This window comes from Megascapheus bottae, chromosome 15 (genome assembly GCF_031878675.1).
Source record: "Megascapheus bottae isolate mThoBot1 chromosome 15, mThoBot2.hap1, whole genome shotgun sequence".
NCBI lineage: Eukaryota > Metazoa > Chordata > Mammalia > Rodentia > Geomyidae > Megascapheus > Megascapheus bottae.
This window is the reverse complement of record NC_143523.1, coordinates 15,806,728-15,826,750: the sequence shown is the minus strand read 5'-3', so window position 1 is coordinate 15,826,750 and position 20,023 is coordinate 15,806,728. Positions and strand designations below refer to the sequence as shown.

General features: G+C 41.0%; 1 protein-coding gene across 3 annotated transcripts; it reads right to left on the bottom strand.

The window, feature by feature from the left end:
* Positions 1-6,717: 6,717 nt before the first annotated feature.
* Smndc1 (survival motor neuron domain containing 1) lies at positions 6,718-19,650 on the bottom strand. 3 transcript variants are annotated; one of them, XM_090345908.1, is made up of 6 exons: positions 19,454-19,650; positions 18,044-18,163; positions 12,569-12,711; positions 11,125-11,286; positions 8,822-8,975; positions 6,718-8,004 (listed from the first exon to the last, which is right to left on the bottom strand). In XM_090345908.1, the coding sequence occupies exons 2-6, from the start codon at positions 18,161-18,163 to the stop codon at positions 7,867-7,869; spliced, it is 717 nt and encodes a 238-aa protein (XP_090202034.1). In that variant the 5' UTR covers positions 19,454-19,650; the 3' UTR covers positions 6,718-7,866. The 3 variants fall into 3 exon arrangements, with proteins under 3 accessions (XP_090202034.1, XP_090202035.1, XP_090202036.1); XM_090345909.1 differs by lacking the exon at positions 19,454-19,650 and adding an exon at positions 18,657-18,680; XM_090345910.1 differs by lacking the exon at positions 19,454-19,650 and adding an exon at positions 14,912-15,099 and having other exon boundaries at positions 18,044-18,119.
* Positions 19,651-20,023: the final 373 nt, after the last annotated feature.

Below are 20,023 nucleotides of genomic sequence, written 5' to 3'. Positions count from 1 at the left end.
AAATCACCACAAGCAGTATAATGAAAAACCTCTTCTGTTTCTTGGAGTTCATTTCGATGAACAGCACTTTATATGATCATATGCAAAAAACCATTAAGCCCTTTTGATTTTGTTTAGTATAATTTCATTTTCTCATTTCCTTACAAAGGAGAAAGTCATTCTGAGGGGTAGCATAGAATTCCATTGTGTGTGTTTGTATGTGTGTGTATCTCACATTTTCTTGATCCATTCATCCACAGAGGGGCATATCTTAGCTGTGGTAAACAATGCTGCAATGAACCTGCTCCTGCTAGTGGCTTGAGTGTGCCCTGGCTTGTGGTCAATTAGATGCCCAGAGAGGGATTGCTGGGTCATAGAGAAGCTCTTAAGTTCAGTCTTTTGAGGAACCTCCATTCTGATTTCCAGAGTGGTTGAACAAGTTTGCATTCCCACTAACAGTAGTAGCATTTGTTTTGGCCACATCCCCACCAAACATCTATTGTTAGTTTTCTTGATTGGTTGTTTGTTTGCTTTATTTTTTTTAAAGACTAACCTGATTGTAAGTACTGTATGGAAATTGAGTGCCCTAGATAGGTATTTAGTGCTTACTTTTCCTAAATGTCAGAATTTGTCTTCCTGGCTCTAATAGAAAATTTGTTTTCTTGTGGACTATGGGGTTTGTGAGACGTTGAAGATGAAACCATGGCACCTCATATACTAAGCAAGTACTGTACCAATGAGCTATAGCTTCAGTTTGTCTGTTTCTTTTAAACAGGTAGTATATAGCTCAAAAGGTAAGTACTGGCCAACAATTTCACTTCTTGGCTTTATCATTCTTCAGAATCATAAGTTATTTAAAAAAACAGCTTGAATAAAAGCAAAATATTGCCTATGGCCGAGCGAGGTGGCTCATGCCTGTAATCCTAGCTACTCAGGAGGCTGAGATTTTAGGATTGAGGTTCAAAGCCAGCCTGAGCACCAAAAAGGCCGTGAGACTCCAATTAATCATCAGAAAACAAGAAATGGTGCTGTGGCTCAAGGAGTAGGGCAGTAGCCTTGAGCTGAATAGCTCAGGGACAATGACTGGGCCCAGAGTTCAAGTTCCATGACCGACAAAAAAAAAAAAATTACTATTCCAGGTACCAGTGGTTCAAAGCCTTCCTAGGCAGAAAAGTCAATGAGACTCTTCAATTAACCACCAAAAAACGGCTGAAGCAGAGCTGTGGCTTCATTTTACCTTAAGAGGGGGAAGAGGGGAGGTAGGGAGACCTCAAGGTTGGTGCTTAGGCTCCAAGTTCAAGCTCCAAGACTGGCAGCATCAACAAACACTGCCTACTTATTGTAGTTTTGCAATTCTTTCTGTTCCCTCAGTTCTTAGCATTTACCATGACTAAAGTACTAATAGGTAATGATATTTACTTCAGATGTTCAGGACACAAGAGCAGGCACTATAAAAAGTAAGTCACAAGTCTTCTAAAATAAACATTACAAGACTATAAATGAGTGCTGATGGCTCACACCTGTAATCCTAATTATTCAGGAGGCTGAGATCTGAGGATCACAGCTGGAAGCCAGCCTGGACAGAGAAGTCTGAGACCATCAAGCCTGTATTCTTTTCCCAAGTCAGAAGGCCACTTCATCTTGCTAAAATAAAAGAGCTTGAAAGGGGAAAGAAACAAAAGGACATCAGTTTCACCAAGAAAAGGAAAGCAAGCCAAAATATGATTTTAGGGGCCCAAGTTAAGAAAGTAGTACTTCAAACTAAATTCAACCTTTGCTCTAAATGAGTAATAACCATGGCTCACTTTGTTTGTTGTGCTCTTTAAAAGACAACCCAGGGGGCTGGGAGTTTGGCCTAGTGGTAGAGTGCTTGCCTGGCATGCACAAAGATCCAGGTTCGATTCCTTGGTACCACATACATAGAAAAAAGCTGGAAGTGGTGCTGTGGCTCTAGTGGTAGAGCACTAGCCTTGAGAAAGCCCAAGGACAGTGTTCAGGCCCTGAGTTCAAGGCCCAGACTGGCAAGAAAAAAAAAAAAAAAAAAGACAACCCAGGAAACAAAGTACACTAGATACCTATAGCTTAAGTCCATACTGGATTCATAAATAAGGTGCATACAAGAAGTCAACTAATGGGCCAGGAGTGTGGACTAGTGGTAAAGTGCTCGGCTAGCATGTAAGAAGCCCTGGGTTTGATTACTGGGTACCACAAAAACAGAAAAGGTCAGAAGTGGTTCTATGGCTCACATGGCAGAGAAAGCCCAAAGTCAATGCCAGGCCCTGAGTTCAAGCCCCAGGACTGACAAAAAAAAAAAATCAACTAATATTTGGAAACTAATAATCCAAAATTTGACATTTTAGCAAATTCAGACTGTCAGTTGCAGCCAGTTACCAGTAGCTCAAGCCTGTAATCTTAGAAAGCTGAGATCTGAGGATCACAATTTGAAGCCAACCTGAAGGGCAAGTGAGACTCTTTTATCTCCAATAAATTACTCAGAAAATGCCAGAAGTGGCATGGTGGCTCAAGTAGTACAGCACTAGCCTTAAGCATAGACAGACTCAGGGACAGTGACTAGGTGCTGAGTTCAAGCGCCAGGACTGGCAAGAAAAAAAAAAGAATAAAAAATCAAAGGACAGGAAATGGGAATGAGGCTTTGTCGCTTTTGTTTATTTATTTATTTATTTTTTGCCAGTCCTGAGCTTGAGCTTGGGCTTATCTTTTTTTATCCTGTCAATCTTAGGAAGGGTAAGGGGAGGGGATGCAAATGAAGGGACAACAGGATTACAGCAGTGGTACTCACCAGACCCTACGTTAAAAATGAACTATTCAACTTGTGAGTGGAGGTAGGAGGGAAAAATAGAAAACAAGGGAAGGAGTGACACTGCCCAAAATAAATGTATTCTTTACCCAACTTACGTAACTGTAACCCCTTGTAACTGCATCAAGTTCAGACCTCAGACCTGCTATCATCCATCAGGTGTTCAAGCTATATAATGTGGTCTCCCTGCCCTTTGTTGTATAAAAAGGTATCTTTCCCGAAGCACACTGTGCCCAAAACAATCGTCGTAAGCCAGAAAGGACATGATATGTTTCAGGAGGTAAAATGGAATCTGTAAGCTAGTTAAAGGGCAGCATGTCTTTAGGAGGAGGTGGGCACTGCTGCAGGAGTAAGGAACAGAACTCAGTGACCCTGAGAGTTCTCCTCAACATTAGAACTACAACACCCTGCATACCAACAGGCCACTATAAAACTATGGAACTACCTGTTAATTTGCCTGCTGTGTTCTTCATCTCAACTGCACTAAAAATTCAGTTAAACTTACAACTCAAAAATTGTAGTGTTTACATTTACCATTGAATTTTTAAATTACTATTTCTGTTGACTTCTTCATAGAACACAAATAACAATGTACTTCAGAAGGTATTTATTCAACTCTAAATATTTTCAATAAATATAAAACCTATTGGTTTAAATACATTTTCTCCCTTTTATACTTCAATTAATATGCAACTTAGGCAAGAAGCCAAACCAGTGCTTTAAATATATTTCTGGCAGAACTTAAAATTGGAACATTTCATTGTCTACAAGATCTAATCTAATAGTGGGGAGAGCGTAGCTCAAGTGGCAAGTACCTGCCTTAGCAAGGGTGAGGGCATAATTCAAACTAACTCAAAGAGAAAAGGAAGTCTATTGTCATTATAAAGTTATCTTTTGATAACTGAGTCACACACACACAAATCATTTTCCATTATTAGCCAATGGTCCCTTGCTATATTCATGGCAGACACCCACAGCAGTATAGCCGCATCACATTGGACAGGCATACCCATGCACACATACATAATCCTTCCTTTATGACCAAAGACATTTGAAGAACTGGCCTAGACACTGATGGCCCACGCCTATAATTTGGCTGTTCAGGAGGCTGAGATCTGAGGATCGAAGTTCAAAGCCAGCCCTGCAGTAAAGTACATGGGACTCATCTCTTACTACCAAACAGATTGGAGTGGGACTCAAGTGGCTTGACCTAGGTGACAGTGCCCGGGCCCTGAGTTCTAGCTCTAGTACCAGCACCAAAAGAAGTTGCAATAACTGAAGCAATTTGGGTTGATGCCTAGTTTTAACTAGGCTGATAAAACTGCTATTGCAAGTAGTTTTGCTCTTCACTTTAGAAATCAAACTCATTTGACATTTAGCCCAAAGTATGGTTCTCAATTAATGATGCCTGTCACACATACCTTGGTTTGGGCAAGCCAACTCTTTAAGAATTAAGATTTTTTTTTTTTTGGTCAGTCATGGGCCTTGAACTCAGAGCCTAAGCACTATCCCTAAGCTGTTTTGCATGAGCCACAGATCTACTTCCAATTTTCTGGTGGTTAATTAAGAGATAAGTCTCATGGACTTTCCTGCCTGGGCTGGCATTGAATTGCAATTCTCAGATCTCAGCCCCTTCAGTAGCTAGTACAGGCATGAACCACCAATACCCAGCAAAAATTAAGATTTTTGTTATAATCTTCAGCCCCTTTACCCATTAAGATTATTTAAAAACCTCTACTTTGATTTACTTAATATAGAACTTTGTAACATTTCAACAGTAGTTGAAATTGGGGGCTTCCAAACTTAAGCAGTAGGTGGTATTATTCATTATAACATGAATTGCTATTGTGTGAATTAAGTGGGGGAAATCAGATATTCGCCAGTGGCTCATGCCTGTAATCCTAGCTACTCAGGAGGCTGAGATCTGAGGATATCAGTTCAAAGCTAGCCTGGGCAAAAAGTCCTGCGAAACTCTTATCTCCAATTAAACACCAGAAAATGGAAAGTGGCGCTGTGGCTCAAGTGGTAGAGCACTAGCCTTGAGCTGAAGAGCTCAGGGCCAGCGCCCAGGCCCAGAGTTCAAGCCCCATGTCAGACAGAAAAAAAACATCAAATTTTCATTACTCTACTCAACATAAATGGCATATACTTCTCCAGTGCTTACTATATGCTAGACACTGTGCCTCTTACACATACTGACTCAGTGACTGATACCTTAGAGGGACAAGTAAATTATACATATTAGCTAGTAAGCAGGAAGCCAGGATTAAAACACTGAACTATTAATTAGAAAAGCATTCGTCATGTAACTATTAAAATTTTTAAGACTGTATTTGTGCTGGGTGCTGGTGACCCCAGTGCCCGGCTTAAAAATCTATTTTTTTTTTTTTTTTTTGCCAGTCCTGGGCTTGAACACTGTCCTTGGACTTTCTCAAGGCTAGCACTCTACCACTTGAGCCTCAGCACCACTTCCGGCTTTTTGCTACATATGTGGGGTACCAAGGAATCGAACCCAGGTCTTCGTGCATGCTAGGCAAGCACTCTACCACTAGGCCAAACTCCCGGCCCTAAAAATCTATTTTTAAAAGAAATGTTTGTTATGATGTAGTCACTTCTATCTCCTACTACAAATGGTCTCAGCTATGACAGTCCCGCTACACAAACACCAGGTAAACTATTCCGACAAATACACTAAGTTCACCTCAGATTTCCTTTTCTGAGGGTACACAGTTATGTTATTAAGATGTTACAAAACAGTGACTGTGGTGATACACCATTGTAATCCTACCTACCTCTTGGAAGGCTGAGGCAGTTAAGTCTGAGTCTCTTTATCTCCAATGAACCAGTAAAAAGCCAGAAGCGAAGCTGTGGCTCAAGTGGCAGAGCGCTAGTGTTGAGCCCAAAAGCATTTAGGCCAAGTTCAAGCCCAAGCAAGTGTATGATTATTATATTTTAAGATTTCATATTTATTCGGTTTCTGGCTTTAAAATATTTACCCTATCCTCATTTTTTTCTTTTTGACTTTTGGGTTCAATGCTTGGGAATGAATCCAGGGCCTTATACATGTGAGGCAAGCACTCTACCAGTAGGCTTCATTTTGCCCAAAAGTCCTTTTTCTATTATATCTTTTGTCCTACATATTTACGAAGGAAAAACTGTGACCTCCTGGGCTAGGAAAGGACTTTGTGCAGAGGGAAGTGAAAGAGAATCCAAATTCTCACCAGTGTCCTTCTAAAAAATCCAATTTACCAAAGATAAAATTTATGAAATAAGAATTTAAATCTAGCTGGATGCAGTGGTTCACACCTGTGATTCTAGCTACTCAGAAGGCTGAGATCTGAGGATCAAGGTTCAAAGCCAGCCTGGGCACAAATTAATCTCTAGAAAACAGAAAGTAAGGCCTGGCTCAGGGGAGGGCAATAGCCTTGAGCTGAAAAGCTCTGGGACAGTGCCCAGGCCGAGATCAGGTCCCACGGCCCACCAAAAAAAAAAAAAAAAAAAAAAGGAAGAAAAAAATTAAATCTACAAACACCCCTACTTAACCCAGTCCTAAAATAACCCAAGTTGGTGTTCTGAGATCCTTCCCCCGCCCCGTTTTTGTTTTTGCCAGTCCTAGGGATTGAACTCGGGGTCTGGGCAGTGTTTTTTGAGCTTTCTCAAGGCTAGCACTCTACCACTTGAGCCAACGCATCACTTCTGGCCTTTTCTGCATATGTGGTACTGAGAAATTGAATCCAGGGCTTCATGAATGCTAGGTAAACGCTCTACCACTAGGCCACATTCCCATTTCTTATGGCTACTGCAGAAATATTTCTAAAGATTTATTGAAGACTTTTTCCTACAGCAATTATGTGTGCAAGTCTGAGAATCATAAAAAAGCTGGCAATCATAGACTTCCCCTTTTGTTAACACACCTGGAGTTTTTTTTTAAACATTTTATTTAATAAAAGTTAAACATACAAAACTGAAATTAATACACATCCTAAAAGTCCTCCTTTTCCATTAACAGGAAAACCCTTTTATGCATTTTTGGCTTAAACTCAACTTGGGATAACTATGATATTCACTTACACCAACAAATGCTGGCAACTTGATCTAGTTAATAAAAATTAAAAACTCAGCTACATGAACATAATATACAGGGGAATTATGGTCAGATTAATGCACAAGAAATACAAGATACTTAGTGATGAAATATTCAGTACTCTTGTTCATTAATTTAGCCTTGGGGTTTTTGTTTTTGTTTCTTTTTTTACAAAAATAGTATCTACACTGTATACAGGGCTATACATCAGCCTTTTGTTTTCTCATATAAACATTACACATCCAGAAACTGGTACTGCTACCATTAAGTGAGGGGAAAAAAATCAACAAAGGAATAAAAAAACACATACATCAAAACAAAAAATTAAACAAAAAACACCACAGAAAGGGAGCTCATCCTAAACATGGTTTCTTACATGAAAATCTAACTCAGTTGAAAATAAAATTAAATCAGGATCAATTTGACACACATCCCCGTAGGCAAGGAAACAAGTTACTCAAGGAAAAAAAAAAACCTCAAAACAAACTTTTCCATTTGCAAGTTAACCTCTAATTAGGCTTTATCAGGACAACCACTAGGTTTTAATATTGAGGAACAAATGAAAGGATCCTTTTAGCAGATTGGTGCTTTACCTTCACGTTCCAATGAACTGCTAGAATATATCTCGAGTACAAATCATCTAAAAACCCCAAGTTATGACTTATAACCTGCAATATACACATCGGGTGGTGGACAGGCTGGTATCAGGAAAGATCAACAATTCATCCTAGTGCCAATTGAAGCAGCATCTATCTAGAAAAGATGCCTGATTCAACAGAGTGAGGAGCTGGGGTAGTAGAAACAGGAAGTTAAATGAATAGCAGTTATCAAATGAAGTTTCTTCAAGTTTCACTCTATTGAAGTCAAACAATGACAACAATGGTAACCTCCTTACTCATCTAACAAATAATTTACCTTTAGAAAAATATAAGGATAAAAAGGTAAATGTAAAGCCCTGCAGAGATGAAATCAACAGTTTTTCTGATTACTGAGGCATCAAATGCCTGACATTATATTTAGAGGTATCTTGATATTGTGTCATTGGTTTATCAGCAATTCCACAAGTTCCTACGCCGACTTTGCCAGTTACACTCTCGGGTGAAGCAAAAATACTCCTCTTTACCTAAGGAAAAAAAAAGAAACCATTTCCTAATTAGTGCTGGGCAAAAAAAATTAACTTCAAGCCTTAATGTCAAAATATAATCTACATTCAATACTTTTTAAATGTGCATTGTTAAGGGGAGGGGTGATATTGTAAATAAATTAAAATAAAATACATATATATATATATATATATATATATATATATATATATATATGCCAGGTGCCAGTGGCTCCTGCCTGTAATCCTAGCTACTCAGGAGGGGAGATATGAGCAACACAGTTCAAAGCCAGCCTGGGCAGGAAAGGCCATGAGACTCTTATCTCCAATAATCTACTCCAGAAAAAGCTGGAAGTGGCACTGTGGCTCAAAGCGGTAAGAATGCTAGCCTTGCACAAAGAAGCTTAAGGACAGCACCCAGGCCGAGTTCAAGCTCCAGAAATGGCCCTCAAAACAGAGTACTCATTACCCAACTTATATATGACCTTTATAATAACAATTTTAAGTGCATTGTTTGCCTAGTGTTAAAACTGAATAGAGAAAATGGTTCTACCTGGACAACTTTAGTCATCTAAAGCTTGCCATGAAATGAATCAAAATTTTAGTTTTGTTGCTGAAATCCCAAGATTCTGAATTAAGAGCTGGTTAAATACTTTATAAAGGAACATTTCAAGGCTGGCATGTAGCACAGTGCAAAGAGCTTGCCTAGTAACTGCAATGTCAATCTCTAGTTCAATCTCTAGTACCAAAAAAGACCAAAAAAAAAAAGTTTCATTTAAAAATCATTTGAATAATATTTGCATTTGTCATATTGTAAAATATGATAAAATTTACCAACCTGGCCTTTTTTATTTTTTGAATAAGCTCTGTTGTTAAACTGTTGCCACTTCACCTTCTGATCCTCTCTTTCCTGCTCAAGTTCTTTTATTCTCTGTGCTTTCTTCAAAGCTTTCTTCTTTTTATATTCACGCTGCTGGGCAATCATTTCTTTTCTATGGTAGAAAAAAATTTTTTTAACATTTTTAAACATTTAAAAGATGACTTTCTTGAATACCATACCAGTACAAAAAGAAAAAAAAATCCAACAAACTTTTAATTAAAATCAATGCTCTAGCACTACTAAGAAAAAACAATTATAAGACAATGTCTCAAAAGGGTTCAGATCCAGACTGGCCCTGAATTCATGATTCTCCTGCTCAAGCAGGAGACTGAGATTACAGGTGTGTCATGCCCAGCTGTAAGGGATCAGGGGAAGGTAGGGAGAAGTGTTATACACACACATACACACACACACACACAATCTTTGTAAACTTTGTAAATATAATCTATTATATGTATAAATAAAATATTCAACTATGATTTCCTATTTACTTTTTTTTTTTTTTTGGTCGATCATGGAGCTTGAACTGCTAGGCATTGTCCCTGAGCTCTTCAGGTCAAGGTTTCCAGTTTTCTAGTGGTTAATTGGAGGTAAGAGTCTCATGGTCTTTATGCCCTGGCTGGCTTTGAATCACAATCCTCAGATCTCAGCCTCCTGAGTAGTTAGGATTACAGGTGTGAGCCACCACACCAGGCTGTTACTTAACTTTTTTTTTTTTAATATTTTTTTTTGCCAGTCCTGGGTCTTGAACTCAGGGCCTGAACACTGTCCTTAGACTTTCTCAAGGCTAGTGTTCTACCATTTGAGCCTCAGCACCACTTCTGGCTTTTTCTATGTATGTGGTATCGAGGAATGGAACCCAAGTCTTCGTGCATGCTAGGCGAGCACTCTACCACTAGGCCAAACTCCCGGCCCTCCTACTTACTTTTATATATAGCTTTTGCCAATTATGTTTTAGGAACGTGTTGATTTCCAACACTAATAACCAGCTAAACCTTTCTAAGTAAATATAGTTAACAAGTAATGTTTGTAAAAAGTGTATCAAGACAATACAAATGACACACTTTTACTCAGATTGGAAGAAAGAAGTAACACAGAGAAGATGGAACAGTATTTAGTGATACAGATTTGAAAACACCTTCAAATTTGCTCAGCTTAGCTTTGCTCAGATGGCACTCTACCATTTGAGCCATGTCACCAGCCCCGCTTCTTTCTGATTATTTTGAAGATGGATTCTTTCAGACTTTTCTGCTCATGTGGGCTGGCTTCACACTGTGATCTCTAGATCTCAGCCTCCTGAGGAAGTTGTGGCTACAGCGCAAGCCACTGGCACTTGGTGCAACTAATAACTTATAAAAACAGTAACAAAAAAACTCTGGGAACTCCATGAATTTCTAAACAAGCCTCTGATCCTAAATTAAATAGGATCAAACCTAAAACTATTAATAATCTCTGTTTAGTAAAAAGCAACCAAAATGAAGTTTTTTTTTAAGACAGGTAATAAAATCACCATCATGAAATGAAAACTTTTAAAAAACACAAACTCAAAGGTCATTGCTTTATGATGTGACTTTAGTATACTGTAAAGCCATCTTATTGAAGTTTTATTTATGGCATTTAATAAATGATGTATAATTTTTTCTAAGTTCATAATATATCATGTAACTAAAATTTAAATTGTGATAAACATGCGTAAGTTAACCAGTGTTGCTTCTGACTCATAAATATCTGAAAACTAGCTATTCCATCTCAGTGGTTACTTCTGGGTTCAAGCCATCATTATCACATGCCTGAATTACAAACAGCAGCTGCCTTCTCTCTACAGACAGGGTCATTTGTAAGCTGAATCTCACTACTCCTCATCCTATTACATTAAAACGTTATCAATGGTTTACAAGTGCTTTGTGAGCCTGCTTCTCTAAACCATCCACTTCCAGCTCCATGGTTTTACTACAGGAATTTCTTTCTGTTACCCCGAAGCCCCCCATCCTTTCTCAAGCATTTACTGAATTATTATTATATGTTAAGAACTGTTACAAGCTTTATGAAGACTATCATTTTAGCTAACATCTAGTAACTTAGATAATGCTTTGCCCCAATTTACAGAGGGAGACAGATTCGAATTAATGCCTAAGGTCAATTGCTCACCAATAAGAGCAAAAGGGTCAAGAACAAATATATAATCAATTATCATACTCTGCAGATTCATTGCAGGCTACCTCAAGTACTCTAACCAAGAACATCCAAAATGCAGCACTCACTTTGACATGGGTTTGTTGCCACTGTCCTCCTTTGCCTTCCGGCCTTCTTCCACAGGCTTGAGATTCAACAGTGGAGTCACTTCAGCATTGCCATAACCAGCAAAGGTGATTGCAGCGGTGCCATTTTCTTCGTCTATCTCCTCGATCTCCGCTTCATAACACCTGTAAAGATATCATGGCTGTAAGCAGGTGAGTAAAGATTTAGTACTCAGCCTACAAGATTTATATTGCAGTGATTCAATTACTAAAATGGGTCTAAAACTAAGCCTCTCCAATTAAATGGCCCTTTGGGCAAAAGCAATACAAAAGAGTTTGGAGTTCAGGTCTATTATCAAGTAAGTCCTAATCAAAATATTGCCAGAAAAATTCTTTCCATATATATCTACCCGATGAGCTTTTAATTTCTTTGAGAAAAGATACTTCTTTTTTTCTTTTGTTGGTCATGGGACTTGAATTCTGGGCCTGGGCGTTGTCCCTGAGCTTTTCAGCTCAAGGCTACCACCCTATCCCTTAAGCCACAGTGTCACTTCCAGTTTTCTAGTGGCCAATTGAAGATAAGAGTCTCATGGACTTCAGTGCTGGGGCTGGCTTGGAACCCCAATCCTCAGATCTCAGCCTCTAGAGTAGCTAGGATTACAGACATAAGCCACCTTGCCCAGCTTTTTTGTGTGTGAGTCATGGGCTTTAACTGGCCTGGGTCCTGTCCCTGTGCTAAGCCCCACTTCCTGGAGATAAGTCTCAGGTCCTTTTGTGCCCTGCTGGCTTAGAACTTTTATCTTCAGATCTCAGCCTCCAGAATAGCTATAATTACAGGCTTGGCTCAGGGTAGGGTGGTAGCCTTGAGCTGAAGAGCTCAGGGACAGCACCCAGGCCAGTTCAAGTCCCATGACAAGAGAGTCTTGGGGGGGGGGAGGGAGACAGGGAGAGGAGGGAGAGGAGGGAGAGAGAGGGAGAGAGAGAGAGAGAGAGAGAGAGAGAGAGAGAGAGAGAGAGAGAGAGAGAGAGAGAGAGAGGAGAGAGGGAAGGAGAGAGAGAGGGAAGAGAGGGAGGGAGAGGGAGGGAAAGGGAGGGAGAGGGAGGGAGAGGGAGGGAGAGAGGGAAGGAGAGGGAGGGAGAGGGAGGGAGAGGGAGGGAGAGGGAGCGAGAGGGAAGGAGAGGGAGGGAGAGGGAGGGGGAGGGAGGGGGAGGGAGAGGGAGGGAGAGGGAGGGAGAGAGGGAGGGAGAGAGAGAGAGAGAGAGAGAGAGAGAGAGAAGAGAAAGAGAGAGAGAGAGAGAGAGAGAGAGGGGGGGGGGGGGCAGGGCAGGCCAAGAACTAAACTGGCTTTATAAACCACAGTGCCTATACCAAAAGATTTAACACAGAGCAGTGTGAACTGAATAAAAACATCTTACCATTGTATCTTATTATGTCATGTTATAGTTAGGTTTTTTTTTCTACACTTACTGTCCATCTTCACTCCAGATTGCCATACACTTGTCTCCTACTTTCCATGAATGCGTAGGCTGAGTAGAAGCAAAACTGTCTGAACTTGCAAGTGTTTCTGACGGCTGAGTTGATAGAAGGTCTTTGGTTAGTTCTATAACTTCCTAAAACAGAACAGAATCCATAGCATTTTTAATCATTTGCATTATCAACCATCTTTTAGCCTCCCCCCTCACCCCTGGGTGTGGGGAAGGGAACCCAGTGTGCCTTGCAAGATAGGCAAGTTACACCACTGAGCCATATCCTCAATCTTTCAATTTTGAATGTAACTTATCAAGTGCTCTACATGTCTTTACATGTCCTTTATAACACTAACAGGGTGCTATAATTATTTCCATGTAGATTTGATACTGGCTGGTAGCGGAACTGTGCTTTAAACCTGTATTACCTCCACCTTAACCCCAAATATTAACAGAAATAAAAGCAGATGCAGGTTTATTCACACATTACTTCTGTCTGTTTTGGCTGAATAAATCTAAAGATGAGAAATAAAGTAGGACAGATTGAATTAGATTGAAGATCATCAATAAGAGAAAGGGTCCTCAGTGTTCATCAGTAGCAATAGTATTGACTTTCTACCCTTCACATCCCTTGAAGGTTCCTACACACCCAAAACAGCCAGGTTAGTACACAATGTCCCTGCTTACACATACTTCTACTAACATACTGTAGTTGTATCCTATTTCCATACACCTCATCCCAACTGAGCACAAAACTATCAGGTTAGAGTTTAAAAATTCTATTCCTTAGTATTTATTAAACACATTAGTAGAGCCTCATTTAAAAGAAAAAAATAAAAGGAACACACAAAGGCAGGCGATGCCTTTGTGGCAAGTTCTTTTTAAACTGAGGTTTATATTTATTGGTTTCACTACAAGGTGTGTTAGAAAGGGCTGATGTAAGGTACAGATTGGTAAGAATCTGTTATCAATCTGCTATTCTTCACTCTGCTGAATATAAAACAGTATATGTTTGGGGAGAAATAGTGGAAAAATCAAACTCCATTCTGGCTCCCACTGAGGTTTTTATAATAGTTGTTCTAGTTTAGTAGCCAAGGAAGTCAAATCCTATCTTTCTCCCAAAGATTCTAAGTATTCCCAGCTTTTTTTTTTGGTCATGGGGCTTGAACTCTGGGCCTGAGCGCTGTCTCTTTAGCTTGGCTAGTGCTCTACTACTTTGAGCCACAGTGCCACTTCCCTGGCTACTAAAATATGCATAGGCATTAAAAACATAAAATCAAAAGCAATTTTAAGCAGCTGGAAAAGGGTCAGTTTTATAAACAAGACAGAAGATTCAGAATTGGAATGAAGAACGTAGTATGGTGGCTGGGCACGACAGCTCACACTGGCAAACAGCTACTCTGGACACAGGTCAGGAGGATGGCAGTTTAAATCCAACCTCGGCAAACAGCAAAATTTCATGTCGACAAATAGGCTGGGCAAAGTGGCCAGGCACTTCTAATCCCGACTACGCACTAGGTGGATTCTGAGCCAGCCCTGGGCACTCTGAAACCTACCTGAAAAGCAATCAAAAGCAAAAAGAGCTGGAGTATTGCTTAAGTGGTAGGGCACTGACCTAGCAAGTTAAAGTTGAGTCCAAAGCTCACTACACCAAAAACAAACAGTAACCTTTCAAGTTTTACGAATTACCAAGTCACCAAATACTTTTTTTTACATAATCCATAGAACAAGTTTAACTACTTGAATGATCATTTTTAACAGTGCTGAAGATAGAACCCAGGGCTTTAGTTATGCTAGGCATGTGCTCTACCAGTGTTAAACTTCAGTCCTTTCAATGAGATAGTTCTTTGCAAATAAAGCAAAGCTGTTTCAAATACTATAGTATGCAAAAAGGAGAGCCAATTATTCATTCTTGATCTTAGCTAATCATATTGACAGCTAAAAAAGTCATCCAGTAAGCATGACTCAGGAGCTTACAAACTCCTTATCACACACCCTCCACTGAACTGAGGCACAAATATGAATTCTGCCTTTGGAAGCCAGAGATTTGGAATTCCAATTTCTTTTAAAGGCAGAATATTTTCTTTCTAAATTCATAACGAAACATTTCCATCAAAGAAGAGGGTCCTGGAAAGCTGTGCGCATAATAAAGAATTTTCAGGCCCCAGTGTAGTGAGCCTCTATAAAAAAAACAAAACCCAGAGCATCTGTTCCCTAATACTTGTCTACATGCCCCTCCCAACAATTTATGAAGACTCTTCAGATTCTTCTTTTCACATGTGCATATTGACCAAAGTATTATAAAAAGTATAGTATGTGTGAGGGGGTTCTTAAAGGTACATACCATTAATTACTTTTCCTCCCCCAAGTCTGAGTTCTGAAACTGCTCCTTCATTGACAGATGGGCAGCAGTTACAATAATCGGCAGTTCCGGGAAGCATCAGGTGTTGTGATCTACATATCAGCAGGTCAAAGGGGTGCATTCAAGCACTCTGCTACTGAAGGAAGGCGTTTCGGGGATGCAGAGAGCCACTGTAATATATGAGACAAGTGACTTGACCCCTGCCTCCTTTAGAACCACTTTATTCAGCACAACAACCTAATCAATCAGCTATTTTTGTGATTAGCACAGACTGTGTGGGGAGCTAATCAGCTAGCCCGTCTGGATTTTACTACATCTACTTTTAAAGAGAAAGATAGGCAGTCAGGATTTCAGTAGATTAATTTACTGCCTTCTGAGTAACATTCTATATGAACAAGAATACATGTAAAAATAAAACACAGACACCTTACTGGAAAAGTGGGAGTCACTGCAAAAAACTCAGAAAGGAAAGTGCCATAAATCAAAGAACAAATTAGTAACCCAGATTAACAATGTGTTTCCATAAGAACATAAGAAATCAGAAATCATATGATCCAAAAAATAAAAATGAAGCGACAAACTTAATATCAGTCTGAGCAGACTTTTCATCAAATGTAATAATAAGCAGAATTAAACACTACTGGCACAGGATAACAAACATCCCAAGGAGGAGAGAAAAGAGGGGATCCATAGTAAAATAGAAGCTATCACTAACTCAGTGGAGACAGTAACTGGAAGCACACATCTAAGTACTCATTTTACCAAATAAAAATTTACCTAATCTTTCAAGATGCCCTTCATCTTTAGTTGCAGTTTTCAATTCAAAAAAGAACAAATCTTTCATGATCAAAATAAAAAAAAAAGTGTTTCCCCTCATAATGGAATTAAGAGAAAAACTGATCAAGAAAACTGGGCACAGTGGTTCACATCTGTAATCATAGCTACTCAGGAGGTTGAGATCTGAGGATTGAGGTTCAAAGCCAGCCCAGGCACTAAAGACTGTGAGATTCTTTTTTTTTTTTTTTTTTGCCAGTCCTGGGCTTGAGCTCAGGGCCTGAGCACTGTCCTTGGACTTTCTCAAGGCTAGAGCTCTACCACTTGAGCCTCAGCACCACTTCCGGCTTTTTTCTATGTATGTGGTACCGAGGAATCGAACCCGGGTCTTCGTGCATGCTAGGCAAGCACTTTAACCACTAGGCCAAACTCCCGGCCCTGTGAGATTCTTATCTCCAACTAACCACTAGAAAACTGGAAGTGGCGCTATGGCTCAAGGGGTAGGGCAGTAGCCTTGAGCTGAAGAGCTCAGGGACAGCACCCAAACTCAGAGTTCAAGCCCCACAATTGACCAAAAAGAAAAAGAAAAAAAAAGATAAGAAACTGATCAAGACTGGTCAGACAAAACATTGTGAATCATCACTATTTGCGGTACTTACGCTTCTAAATCTATGCAATCCAACTGTAGCTACGTGTAGCTACTTGAGTAAAATGAAAACTTCAGCTAGCTGTATTTCGGATATTCGACAGTTACATACTGGTTAGAGCAGGAAACAGCAAATACAGAACAGGCTCATCATCACAAATGTTCTAAACAGTTATAGAAAAGAGGGTATTTCATAGATAAGTGACTCCTAGATCACAATGAATTGAACCTTAGGTAAGCCTTTTCAGTGTACATTAAGGTGCCCAACAGAATAGCTTCTCCCTACAGCACTTGGCTCTATAAATTATATCATATTATGACAGTTGTGCCTATACTCAAGATAATTTATTCCAGAGATACTGGAAAGATCCGGTAATAATGTTTCAGACTCCTGCTCCGCGGGTTCCATACACCTCTCTTCCCACAGCCCAGGAAGCAACCATCATAAATATTCACACTCAATGTTTCCTTTTCTTCAAAGAAAGACAATAAATAACTGCTTCAAAGTTGGTAAAGGTAGATGGGCTAAGACAAGAAGCTTTAAATACACAAGAGGTCAGTTACCTCACCTTCAACGTGCATCACAGAACCTACGAGCAAATCTAACAAAACACACAGAACAAGCCCCTATGTTATTTTTACAGAAGGACTCGGAAGTGGGAAAAATTGTTCCTCCAACACTTTTTCTTACTGAATGGCAGCCTGAGTTTCATAGGTCTGTCTGCTTCCATATATTAATGAATAGTACAGTTCTTTTTAAGAATAATATGCTTAGTGCAAGTGTATCCTAAATCCAGATTCTGATTTTGAAAATATCCAACACATTTTATGCCCAGGTATGCTCTTTCAGAATCCCAGAATGAAATCTCTTTCAGATAAGTATTCATTTGTTTGTAATTGTAAAATCCCTAAAATAAAGGGAATGCTTACTAGGTAAAACAAAGATTGAGTAGAGAAAGATCACTGAATCAAAACTTAAAATGAAAACTGCAAATTCAGGTTCAGAATCCTGAAGAAATTTTTGAAAATTTATAAACAGTACTTATAAATTTTCTTAATCTGGTACCCTGAGAAACAGGTATTTACCATCATGGATTTTCTTTCTGCCTTTAAAAATAAGTATGCTTTCCAAAGTTTCACACTTATTGGACTCCTTTTGAATTTATCAACTTTAACAAAGATCAACAAGCACTCAAAGTCTAGTCCTAAATCCAAAACCTACACACATTGATACAGAAAATGTGTATCACCGAGTATTTTGAAGATGTGTTTTTAATCTACAGTATTACCCACTAACTTTGAGAAATAAAAAGCCACATTTCAGTTTCAAAGATCTTATGTGACTTAAAAGGATCATAACCAGATTCAACTTTAACCTTTTGAGCTATTTCCCTTGCCAAATTTTGAAAACTAAAAAGCACATTCCATTATGAAGCTTCTTCTGAACGTCTTTCAAAATCAACTCCAGTGAGCACACACAAGATTTACAGAAGTGTATTCAAACTGAGTGAGAAAGCAACTCTCTTTTCCAAGAAGCCTCACAGGTTATGTACATATACCCAGGTATACACATGGGGAGACCTTCCAAGGATATTTCTGTGTACCTATGGATTCTTCTAAACAATAAATTACTTGAAAAATACATAAGTACTCTTTCCCAGCAATATTAACTGCAATTGTCCTCCCACACTTACTTGTAAATCTTTCTTCAGTTTTAACAAATCTTCATTTTCTCCATTTCCAGACAGTGCAGCTTCTACTTGCTGCAATTGGGCTTTGTAGCTTGCCAGCTGCTTTGCTAGATCCTCTGACATCTGGGGGGAACAAAAGGGGTAAGACTATGAAAAACCTTAAGAAATAACCTCCAACTGGAGGCCAGTGGCTTATCCCTCTGAGGATTGTGGTTGGAAGACAGCCCTAGCAGGAAAGCTCATTAGACTTTTATCTCCAATTAACCACCATAAAACCAGAAGTAGAGCTGTGGCTCAAGCAGCAGGACACCAGCCTAGAGTGAAAAAGCTCAGGAATAATGTGCCTAGGCCCTGAGTTCAAGCCCCAGTACTGGCACTCAACACACACACACACACACACACACAGGAATAAGGAATAATATGCCCAGGCCCTGAGTTCAAGCCCCAGTACTGGCACTCAACACACACACATACATACACACACACACACACACACACACACACACCCCACACACACACCCCCCTCTCCCTAGCCGGCCTGAATGACGATAAGCTCCTAACTCCTTAACAACATTGCAACTTAATTCACGAATTCACGACCATTGTTTTTACTTACTTGAGACTTAGCTAAATCGCAAATTTGAAGAAAACAGATTCCAAAAATTACAATCAGATAAATACCACATAAAGATAAAGAGGAAACTATGGACTTCTCTTAACGCGAATATGGGGAAGGCAGTGGTGGTCTGTAAGTACTGCTGTTCAGAGTCAGAGCTTGGGAGAAAAGGGCCTATTTTTTTCAAGCAGGTTAAATAGACGTGTCCTCTGGACAACAACAACAACAACAGTACTCTCTGTTTGAGCGATCCAAGTGAAAGCTTAGGCAAAAGTTTCCGTCACTGAGAGCCGTTACCCATCTGTGCACCCGTCTTAAGGGTAACACCACACTCTCGCGCGCAGAAATTCTAAGAAACCTCTTTAAAAGATCACCAACACTTGACGCTTGGATTAACCCTTCCGTGATCTGTAAGGAAACCTCGTCTTTTCTCAAAATTCCCGTCGGCCAGAAGCCTGGAACTGGACAGATTCCCAAGGGTTCAGGCGAGCCAGGCTGCCCTCGGCCGGCTCCCCGCCGCCGACACCCGGCCCCGGCCGGGGACCACCCCAGAGCTGGAAGCCCAGCCGGCAGCCTCCCACGCGGGGACTCCCGGCGGATCGGCGCGGGCGCCCGGACCCCACCCGACCGGTTCCCCGGCGGGGCCGCCCCGAGGCCGCGCCCGGCTCGGGCCTGAGCGGGGTGGCGCTGGGCCCCCAGAAGTCCCCGGCGAGGCCGACCCCGACCTCCGGCCTCCGCCTCGACTCCGGGGCGGCCGCGGCCGGGCGAGGCCTGGCCTCCCTCCCGGGGTTTGTTACCTTGAGTGGGGCTGGGGGATGGGGCAGCGGGAAGGGGTCCCGGCCAAGGAGCCCAGGAGCAACCGGGCGGGAGGGGCAGCAGCACTCGGCAGGAAAAAGAAAAAGAAAAAGAAAAGAGTCCTCCGCGTCGACGACGGGGCGACTCCGGTGGGGGAAGGAGCTCCGACGGCGGCGGCGGCGGGGGAGGGGAGGCAAGCCGGGCGCTGGAAGGAGGAAAAGACAAGGCGAGAGAAGTATCGCGAGATCTACGAACCCTCGCGAAACGTCTCTCGTTCTGCGGGATTTCTGGCGCCTCCCAGGCCGTCCGCCTTACGCGTTAGGTGGGCGGAATGGGCGGGACCTCCCGGGAAGGAAGTGACGTAGATAGTCTGCGCCCGACCCCGGTCTCTCCGAGCGGGCGGCCTTCCGCCTTGCGGGTTACTGGGGTGGCGTGCACGCGCGCGTGCCGCCTTTGGCGTGCGGTAGTGGGCCGACGGAGACTGACCACTACCTCCCATTCCGGCCGTTCGCTTGGGAGGAATCCGCGCATCGTCTGCTTAACCTGGACATACAAGTTCCTAAGCTCCATCC

What these genes read in the sequence shown, in the direction of transcription:
- Smndc1 (XM_090345908.1), bottom strand. Translation starts at nt 18,163, where the DNA reads ATGTCAGAGGATCTAGCAAAGCAGCTGGCAAGCTACAAAGCCCAATTG. An exon ending in AACTGAAGAAAGATTTACAA is followed by an intron (nt 12,712 to 18,043) that starts GTAAGTGTGGGA and finishes GTTCTGTTTTAG; the next exon opens with GAAGTTATAGAACTAACCAA. An exon ending in ATCTGGAGTGAAGATGGACA is followed by an intron (nt 11,287 to 12,568) that starts GTAAGTGTAGAA and finishes ATATCTTTACAG; the next exon opens with GTGTTATGAAGCGGAGATCG.